This window comes from Tasmannia lanceolata, unplaced genomic scaffold (genome assembly GCF_043159265.1).
Source record: "Tasmannia lanceolata isolate RefF3 unplaced genomic scaffold, GAP_Taslan_0.1 ptg000008l, whole genome shotgun sequence".
In the NCBI taxonomy this organism is placed as follows: domain Eukaryota; kingdom Viridiplantae; phylum Streptophyta; class Magnoliopsida; order Canellales; family Winteraceae; genus Tasmannia; species Tasmannia lanceolata.
In genome coordinates, this window is record NW_027518685.1 from 9590386 (window position 1) to 9601262 (window position 10877).

Genomic DNA, 10877 nt, shown 5'->3' on the forward strand with positions numbered 1-10877 from the left:
TAGACAAAAACCTGGCATGTTTATTTTGACAAAACACTCCAACTGCTGAGGGAGAAAATACAGTAGAGAGAAACTCAATATGCAACCCTAATTCTTAAATCAACATATAATTAACTACGTCACACAATAAAAAGTAGACGATCATGATTTAGGCCAGGGGGGATGCTTCGATGCCGTTGGATTGGCTAAGCTTTTAAGGTGTTTCCGATGTCGAGGACAAATCGGTATTTGATGTCATTTTTCGCAAGGCGCTCCAAGGCCGTGTTCACATAGTCCATCGGAACGAGCTCAATATCGGCTGTTATATTGTGTTCCCCTGCAAAATCTATCATCTCTTGTGTCTCTTTCATTCCTCCGATGGCGGTTCCAGCTACAATCTTCCTCCCTGCAAAATCGGAATTAAAATGTCACAAATCAAGATTAAGAACTTTTAATGATAAGGAATGGAAATTTGCCTATAATGGAATCTCCCATTTGATTGATCTCAACCGTCTACTTTGTAGGCCTTGCTTTTGACCCTTTATGGCTAAATTATACCATGCCAATCATCCAATCCTAACATTTAGACGTTAGGATTGCATGATTGGCCTAAATTTTGGGTGATGGCAGAACCAAAAGAAAGGCATGTCAAATTAACAGTTTGGATGAATCAAAGGTGAGGCATCACAATTGTATAATAATACATACCCATGAGTAGAGGGAAAACAGGGAGCTCGAGCGGTTGTACGGTGGCACCAACAAGAATGAGCCTCCCATGAGACTTGAGTAGACCGAGCAATGGCATCAGAGGGTGATGTGCAGCCACTGTATCTATGATTCCATCCATTGTGCTCATCGCTGCCTATATATACACCACACCAAATCCAAAACATAATTAATCTTCCTCTAAGAGACTTCATATCCATCCGATCTTGATCGAATGGCTCGTACACATTGAAAAGATCATGTATACGAGAGTCATGGAGTCATCCCAACTCTAGAGAATCAAAGGACTACTCCGCTGACTTTGGCACAGTAGTAAGTAGTAACTCGGACTGGAATAAGTGAGTCAACTCGGACGAGTCAATGACTGACTCAGAAATTAAAAGAAATAAAAAAATCTAATCACCATTACCTGCATTTTCTCCTGGTCACGGCTGACCAGGAACGCGTCGGCACCGAGTTTCTCAATTGCCTCCTTCTCCTTGCTAGGTGAAGTGCTTATCACTGTAACCTTCAGCCCAAAAGCCTTTGCAAACTTGACCGCCACGTGACCGAGCCCACCGAGGCCAACTACTCCAAGATGCGTTCCGGGCTTGTTTAGCCCGAAGAATTTCAATGGGCTGTACACTGTAATCCCGGCGCACAATAGTGGAGCGCCTCCGTCCATGGGTAGTTTCTCCGGGAATTTCACCGCAAAGTGCTGGTCGACAACTAGTATATCAGAATATCCTCCTTTGGTTATTGTCCCATCGTGATCAGGGTAGCTGTAGGTTTGCACCATTTTAGGACAGTAGTTCTCTAGGTCTTGGGTGCAGTCATCGCACTCCCGGCATGAATTGACAAGGCACCCAACTCCGGCCTTGTCGCCCACTTTGAACTTCTTCACCTTGCATCCTACTTCGGTCACTATGCCGGTGATCTCATGCCTGCATGGAGAGAACTTGGGTGAGTCGCATGGGGAAAAGTTGTAGGGGTGCACAAGTTGGGTCTCTGGTGTAATCAAACAGCCAGATAAGCAGACCATTGTGATAAGGTGCCATAAAGTAGTGTTTTTCAAACAAAAAAGCCACAAAAAGCTCAGTAAAAGCCAGCCCGATTTAATTTTGGGTTGGGTTAAGGCTGAGGTCTTATGCAACCCACCATGAACCCGACCCTTCGTCCTCTAATTTTATCATGATTTCTCATGACTATGTTTTTTTTTACTGTATTTTTCTATTTGGTCCTAGGTTAACCTGAACCCGACCTGACCCGAGTTGCACCCCTGAAAATTGTTGTCAGCTTAAGATTATGGAAATTGTGGTATATTCTTCTCTGACTAGCAGATGCCAAACCAAATTTATATGGGTCCCACCATAAATGAATTATTAATATTTTGTTGGATTTAAAGAAGAGCAGACTGACCCGGGGACACAAGGGTATGGGGTCATGAAAAAGTCGTTCTTGATAAAATGAAGGTCCGTGTGGCATATCCCGCAAAACAGTATCTTCAACGTCACGTCATTCTCGCCATTAGCCCTGCAAAACATCGTAACCCACGTCAGTTCTTATCCCAAATAATGTCATATTTATCTAATAAACAGAGAAAATATATGTTGCTTGGCACTTTGCCGTAGGAGTAGGATATTTTTGTGTGGGTCCTACTCCTACCCTTAAGGTGATAGAGACACATAAAACTATTATAGAAGCCCTCCAAAAGATTATTAAATGAGATGGGAGGCGAGTAGATTGAAAAATTCAAATAATTCAATGGCCCACCACCTCAAATGGAAATCGAAGGGTTCATAATTATTCAATAAATCAATGGCCCGCCTTCATTTAAACTTTTCAGAACTTTAATGTTTGATCAACAGCGTTGAGTATTAAGATTAACAATAATTAGTCATGAATCGAACTGCTAAGGGCACGTTAGGCAAATATATATAAAATCTGAAAATTTTCCAAAAAGCCAAAGGTTTTGTATGTGCAATCGAGACCGTTGATCTTGTAGACATATGAAACCACCCTTTAAAACAGAGTTGTGCTAACTATGGTAGAGAGAGATAGATTGTGATGAAAACGATTTTCCAATCAGATTTTGTGATGAAAACGATTTTCCAATCACCACCAACTCGAAAAGAACAATGTTCGAAACCCCAAAACCAATTGTTATGTCAAAAACTCCACCAAGACTAATTGATTGTAAAGGGAAATCAAAGGGCGTCACCAAAAAATAACAAAAAAAAACTTAATTAAAGTAATTGTTCAATAAAATAAAATAAAAATTAGCAATACCTTCTAGAAAATTTAAATGGAGAGAGGACCCCAGACTCATCTTTTGCAGCCCAACCGAAGGCCTTGGTTGGGAGTTCATCTTCTGATGATTTCGACATCTTAATTCTCTCTTTTTTCTTCTTCAACAAAAGGGAGAAAGTGGGGATGGATTATACAAATGAGAGAGGATGGGGTGCCTCTATATAATACCCCAGATTTGACTAGTAGCGCACCCAGTCCGATTACAAAAATATATAAAAATATCATGTATTATTATAACTAATATTCGACATAGGGATGGTGGCTGCTTAAGAAAATTCAAAATCATCCAGCGGATCAAATCATCCTTAGACCATGATTCATGACCTTCGCATATTGTTAACACCCTCCATTTCGCCGCTTGCGCCCACTTATTTTGTCTCATGTGACAAATTTTACGAGTAGAAATTTACAGTCAAATGCATGAAAATACTATGAGATGAAAAAGGGAAATGATATCAGCGCCGAGTGTTTTGATAAACATGCGCTCCACTTATTTGTCAAAGGATATTAAGGTTCTCAAAAAGCACTTAAAACCCTCTCAATGCTGGAAGGCAAACAAGTAGAGCGCATGTTTATCAAAACACTTGGTACAGATATTATTTCCCTAAGAAAATAGGTCGACTTCTTCTTGTGTTTTATCGTGAAAATGTTAAGACAAACACATGAAGATGGGAACGGGGTCAGTTGAAAAAAAACAAGGCCAGATTAAGGGAACGATAGAAAAACCCTATCGTAAATCTTAAGTCATAAGTCATAAGTCACAAGTCACGTGTTAGGGTCATTAGTAACATGATAGAATGTTCCATAAATGACGAAGAAAAGTCTTTGAATGGCTGCTGAGGGCATTTTGGGAATTGTATTAAGCAATTTTACAGCTGGTTAAAACATGTAAAACAAGGTGGGTTCGTTCCATTATCAAAACTTGGTCATGAGGATATCAGTAGTCTAAAAACGTTAGTTTTTCTACCGGGGATTTCGGATTCAACCTTCTTTTCTTTCTACTCTTCTTCCCTTTTGAACACCGACATAGAACAGAAGCTTCTTTAAACAGCCTCTTTAGCTTGAATAAACAAGTCTTCGTATTAGTGAATAAACAAGTCTTCGTATTCAAAGCAGCCAACTCATCGGTTTGTCTTTTCATGGAAAATTTGTACCGTCAAACCCATAAAATACTATGAGATGAAAAACGTTCCACATCTTCTTGTGTCTCTATCTTCAAAATGTAAAGACAAAAACACGAAGATGGGAACAGGGTCAGTTGAAAAAACAAGCCCAGTTTTAGGGACGGTAAGATTTTATGAAAACGTTACTATCAATTTACGACCAAAGTAAACATTTAGAAGTATACATGTATATATTATGTCACGAATGGATCACGATGGAGGAAAGGATCATTGTATTTGGATTAGAGATTGCTTTCCAAGGCTTCAAAAATTTTAGAACCGAACCATATATTTTCAAAATCGAACCAAACCGAACCTGACCAAATAGGCCGGTTCAGTTCGGTTAGGGTCGGACCCGAACCATGTCCACCACAACGTTCGGTCGTGAGAGACTGAACCACCAAATGACGACTAGTTAGGACTAAACCAAAAGGGTTATTGTTTACACCAGCTCTTGAGTTCGATCGATCAATCAGAACCTAGTCAATTAGCTATGATCCAATTGGACTAGGTCAAAGGCGTGACACACCAGTTGTCACTTAAGGGAAGGTGGGGTGACAACCACCTGGAAAGAAGGAGGACATGCAAGTAACAGAGCCTGAAACAGGGAGTTTTTGGAACTTCCCTCTTTGAGAACATGGAGTGATGGGGAGCGGTTATCTGAATAAAGCTATAAAAGTAGATGCTTGTCTCCAAAGAAAAGGACTTAGAACTAAAATCAAACATGTCTTGGCATTTATCTTGTGTCATTTACTTTTATGCATTGTCATTAATCTTTGGTAGTTGTAGCCAAGGTTTTAAATTTCGACCGAAATCCAAAATTTCGGACCGAAGTTTCGGGTTTCGCTCAACCCCTAAACCGAAATTGGGTAAACTCGAAACGTTGTGTGAAATTTCGGTAATTTCGTTCGAAATGTTGAATGAGGTAAATTTTATTTTATTTTTAAATTTCGTTAGATTTCGTTTGAAATTTCAGTTTCGGTGAGGGAAAAAAATGCATTCCGAAACCGAAATTTGAAACCTTGGTTGTAGCTTGTTCTAAATTGAATTAAGGAAGCGAAAATTTCATCTTCCAAGGTGAGTCTTTATCTTTAATTCCCTATCCCTCGCGCTGGTCTTTTCTTTCGACGCTTTGCTAGTTAGTTAGTTGGACGATCTGTAGACCCCTGTGGACCCTGAGAGTCATTTATATTTTTTGTGCATCGATGCCCATGAATCATTCATGTACTGTGTGTGCCGACGTGTCGTTCGTATTATGTGTGTGCTCGCATCCTCACATTTGGCGTCTCGTTGTACTATTAAAAAGTCATTTCCAAATGTGTAAAGGCAGAGGAGCCTAAGAAAGAAGTGATGTTCCCAACTTTTCTCAATCGCCTGAAATCCCATCCCAGGGGATGGAAACATTTTGTTCGTTGAGCCCCTCGAATTGAGTTTCTATCTTACCTCCCAAGAGGCTGGCAGGGCTGTGCATATCAAATACTCTCTCTCTCTCTCTCTCTCTCTCTCTCTCTCTCTCTCTCTCTCTCTCTCTCTCTCTCTCTCTACGTTAGGGTTTGTTCTATTGGGGTTCTTTTAGAGGTGAGTTCTACCCGGTTAAATTCTCTTCAAATTGTATCAGAGCTAGGGCGTGGTAATCTCGGTTTGCCTCCGAGGGCTGGAATGTCCCTTGGGGAAGATCTCGATAACCTTGGTGTGCCTCTGAGGACGGGAAAGTCCCTTGGAGAAGAACTCGTGGTTCCCACGTTGCCGCCGATGTTGCTTCCGAGTGGAGGGGGAGCTTGTTGGGGTTCCACGCAAAAGCAATAGTCCCACATCGGACATGTGAAATGGATGTGGATAGGTTATAAAGGAATGGCCACCCTCGCTCTAACAGCTGGCTTTTAGGGGTGAGTTCCACCCAGTTAGATTCCCTACAAATGGTATCAAAGCTAAAAGCTAGCTGTTGGAGGGAGGGTGCCCATTCCCTTAAAACTCATCCACATCCATCTCACATGTCTGATGTGGGACTATTGCTTTTGTGTGGAACCCCAACAATCTCCCCCTCCATGCAGAAGCAACGTGGAGCATCTCGCCCTCCATGTGGCGGCAACGTGGGAACCACGAGATAACTACACCGGGGTTTCCGAGATTTTCCCCGAGGGACATTCCTGCCCTCGGAGGGACCATCTCGCCCCTCCACGTGGCGGCAACGTGGGAACCACGTGATAACTACACCGGGGTTTCCGAGATCTACTCTGAGGGACATTCCCGCCCTCGGAGGCAAACCGGGGTTACCACGCCCTGAGCTCTAATACCATTTACAGGGAATTTAACCGGGTAGAACTCACCCCTAAAAGCTAGTTGTTAGAGGGAAGATGCCCATTTCCTTATTACCCATCCCCATTCATTTCACTTTTCCGATGTGGGACTATTGGCTTTTGTGTGGAACCCCAACATGTTCTACACAGTAAGCAATTTTTTTTGCGCCCAATTTTAGGGCTGCAACTCGGGTCGGGCGGGTCGGGTTTTGGAGAACCCAACCCTACCCGAGAAATATCTCGGGTCGGGTCGGGTCGGGTTTTTTTTTGGAAAACCCACGATTCCCAAACCCGGCCCTACCCATGATAAATCTCGGGTCGGGTCGGGTCGGGTTTTTTCACGTTGACGCAATTTTTTAAGGAAAATTCTTGTTTGGCAAGGCAACTCAACTCATAGAAGTAGAAATTACACTCACATTACACTTGAATCAAACAATTATGTAATTACACTCACATTACACTTGAATCAAACAATGCCGTAATCAAACAATGTTGTAATTACAATCAAACAATGCTGAATCAAACGCTTGAATCAACTCAACTCATAGAAGCAGAAATTACACTCACATATAATAACAGTGGGTGTGTGGGTTTTCACTTTTAACTTGTAACTAACAATAGAAAAAAATGTACATACTATAACTTATGTAACTCGGGTCGGGTCGGGTCGAGCCCCTTCAAACCCGGCTCGACCCGAGATTCATGCGGGCTTTTGAATGCTCAACCCGGCTCAACCCAAAACCCATGAAACCTGAACCCGACCCAGGTTATTTTCGGGTCGGGTCGATGCGGGTCGGGTAAAACCCGGCTCGAGTTGCAGCCCTACCCAATTTTATGGGTCTGTATTTTGGCATAAAATTTTTATTTCCTCAGAGGCTGTAAAAGATTACGGCTATGGTGTTGCTTTTTCTCCCGATGGGCCGTTTTTTAGTTGTCCCATTTTTTGGGTTAGTCAATTACAATTTACAATGTAGACAAGACTTGCTACTCCTCTCAAGCGACTTTTACTAGGATTCTATGTCCATTTTCTGATAGGTGTGCCGGGCATTGTATCAATGGAACTAATTTCATCGTAGCCACGTAAAATAGTATGAATACGTCCTTCAACACCCCTAGCGTGTGTGACCCCCTCTTTTTTTCAGGTTGGCCATACACATGTCACATATCTACCTCTTTTGGGTTGGCAGTGCAAGTGGATATTTAGACCAGTATGGTGAGAGAGGGGGAGGGATGTGGGAGAAGGAGAGACTTGACAGGGCACCAACGAGTAGTGGGTGTGAAGTGGCAAAAAAAAACCAGGAAAAACGTCAATCGTATTCTGAGTGGAGTTTTTTGTTTCCTGGTTTTTCAGGTTTTTCTTACCCTATCCTCTCGGTCCCTCTCGCATCTAAGGGAGGGGGAGGGATTTTGAACTTGGGACGTGTGGTGAGGTGATAGCTCTGATACCATGTGAAACAACCAATTATTTCAAATGCTTAAGGTGTTAGAGTAGGTGTTATTTAATCAATTATATTTCAACACCAATTATCATGAACATCCCTAAACCTTAAACCCTAACTCCATGTATTATTCCCAAATAGATTCTGCTTGTTTAGGAAATTCAAACTTATCATTACAAGAATATTGACATGAAATCAGGGGTGCATTAATATTTTTGGTAACATAGTGTTGGAAAGTTGCCTTATTTCCCACCCACCGTAAGTGGCTTGGGTGGGAAGGCAAGAGGCAAAGATAGAAACCCTCTTATTTGGGTTTCTTGGAAACAACTAAAAAAAGGAAGTGGCTTTCTTCTTTGGAGAGTGGAAAAATCAAGAGAGGGAAAGATAGGGAAGGAGAGAAAAAGAAAAAGAAAAGTGAAGAGAGAGAGACAAAGGGAGAAGAAGAAGAATAGAGGGTTTTCTATCTGAGTTTTCTTCTTAGGGTATTCTCCTGGGTTTCTTTTGGGGTTTTCTCTTGGATACGATCTTAGGTTTGAGAAGCAAGGAAAGGGTTGTGGGTTTGTGATTAATCCATTGTAATCCTTGTATATTGTTTTTTCTCATAGTGGAAGATCATGTTTCTCGCCCGTGGAGTAGGCTTTGCCGAACCACGTAAAATCTTGGTATTCATCTTGTGGCTTGATTTGCTTGTTTATTTTATTTTTTCGTTATATTTGTGTACAATCGGATCGGTTTGCCTGGCGGATTTTCTCAACAAGTGGTATCAAAGCTCAAGTGGAGCTATCGTCGAGGCTGGGTGGAGTGATTGTGGGTGTTGTAAACGATTTTTTGGGGTGGAAAGATTGTCAAAGAAGATTCTTGTTCGAGGTGGAGCGTTACACCGAGAAGTGCGAAGTAATCTGAGATGGCGGTAAAATCGAGTTCTACTTAGTTTAACATTGACAGATTTGATGGAAATGGCAGTTTCACCCTATGGCAGATGAGGGTGAAGGACATTCTAGTTCAACATGACTTGGCTAAGGCGTTGAAAGGAAATGATGGAAAGCCGGAGAAGATGACGGGTGCCGAGTGGGAAGATATAGAGTCGAAAGCGATCAGCACAATTCGACTATGTCTGGCAGATAGCATTATATTTAACGTTATGGAAGAAGAAGATGCGCCTAAATTATGGGAGAAGTTGAAAAAGCTTTACATGTCAAAAAGCTTGGCCAACCGGTTGTATCTGAAGCGGCAATTGTACGGACTGAAGATGCAGGAAGGCGGGGATCTTCTGGAACACATCACGGTGTTTAACGGGCTTGTGGATCAGCTCCACAAGGTTGACGAAAAGTTAAAGGAAGAAGACAAGGCCCTTTTGCTTCTTACTTCTCTTCCTGATTCGTATGACAACCTGTGACGACTTTATTGTATGAGATGTGGAAGTCACGGCGTCGCTCTTATCAAATGAGATGTGGAAGAAATATGTTCTTGGTGCAAGTGAAGAGCATGGGTTGGTTGTTCATGGTGGGAATCAAAGAGGAAGGTCGTATGACAGGGGATTAGGAAAAGGCAGGTTAAGATCCAGAGTCGGCGGAAAGGGTGTGCAATGTTACCATTGCAAGGAATATGGCCACATTAAGCGGGATTGTCCAAAGCGAGCTGACCGGGTGGACAATATGCTACGAATGCTGTGGTGGCGGGAGAAAAGAGCGAAGTGTTTGGAGACGTTCTCACAATCTCCTCAGGTAATCACACTTTTCATGATGAGTGGATTCTAGATTTAGGTTGCTCTGTTCATGTATGCTCCAGGAGGGAATATTTTGATACGTTCCAAGAGACAAGGGCAGGTGTAGTGTCCTTAGGTGACGGGTCTACTTGTGACGTCACAGGAGTTGGGACGGTGAAGATCAAGATATTTGATGGAGTGGTTCGTACTTTGGGTGGTGTGGTGTATGTCCCGAAGATGCGAATGAATCTAGTGTCTCTTGGCCGGTTGGACTCCAGAGGTTACAGGATTTCAGTTGCAGGTGGAGCCATGAAAATCACATGCGGTTGTATTGTTCTGATGAAAGGAGAGAAGCGTGGTGGATTATATCGTCTGATTGGGGACACGGTGTAGACACCCCATTTTGACTGTGCCCTAAACCTTCCAATTTTGTGCAAAACCCCATCAGATCAATGATCTAGGGTCCCAAACTTAACCCTAGGCTAGCTTTGGGTCCCAGCTAGGTCCCCGCAAAATTTCGTCAAAATCCGAGTACGTTCGCCTAGCGAACGAGCAGAGAAAGGACCGTAGTGTAAACCAGAAAAGGGGGGTGAATTATCCTGGAACGGTGCAGAGCAGATTTCGAATAAGACACGATTGGATGGTGCGCCCATCAATTCTTCCGCCAATAGTGCGCCCATCAATATTGGTAGTGCCAATATCACCACCCTGTTTTTATAAAATAAAAAAAATAAAAAAAATAAAAATCCGTTTTTTTTAGAGAGAGAGAGAAGCGAATCGTCGGTTTCTTTTATATATATATATATATATATATATATATATATATATAATATAAAATAAAAACCCATCATCATTGTCCCCCCTTTTTCTCTTTTCTTGGGCCCACACCTCCCATTTGACGAAAAAAAAAAAAAAAGAAAAAAAAAATCATGATGACTCATGATTGTTTTCTCTCTCGCGAAAAAAAAAACCAAAAGACCAGGGGAGAAAAGGGAGGAGGGAGAGAAGAAAAAAACCAGAGGGAAGAGAAAAAAAAAAAAAAAGAAGAAAAAACCAGAGGGGAGAGGGAGAGAGAGGGAGATCTGCAGAGGGGAGAGAGAGAGGAGAGATCTGTAGAGAGAGAGAGAGAGAGAGAGAGAGTCTTCTCCTCCGGCAACCCAGCCGGAATCCGGCGAGGCCAAACCCATTTCCGACCGGCCATCCACCGATCACCACCACCTTCTCCGACATCCTCCCAACCAACCACCGGAGCTCCACCGGCATCCACATCTCCTCCACC

The 10877-nt window shown here is 42.4% G+C and overlaps 1 protein-coding gene across 1 annotated transcript; it reads right to left on the reverse strand.

Annotated features, from left to right (window-relative positions):
- On the reverse strand, positions 1 to 3133 carry LOC143884277 (8-hydroxygeraniol dehydrogenase-like). Its single transcript, XM_077387751.1, has 5 exons — positions 2974 to 3133; positions 2104 to 2217; positions 1115 to 1628; positions 688 to 841; positions 1 to 385 (listed from the first exon to the last, which is right to left on the reverse strand). Exons 1-5 carry the CDS (start codon positions 3069 to 3071, stop codon positions 186 to 188), a joined length of 1080 nt encoding a protein of 359 aa, XP_077243866.1. The 5' UTR covers positions 3072 to 3133; the 3' UTR covers positions 1 to 185.
- Between the last annotated feature and the right edge of the window lie 7744 nt (positions 3134 to 10877).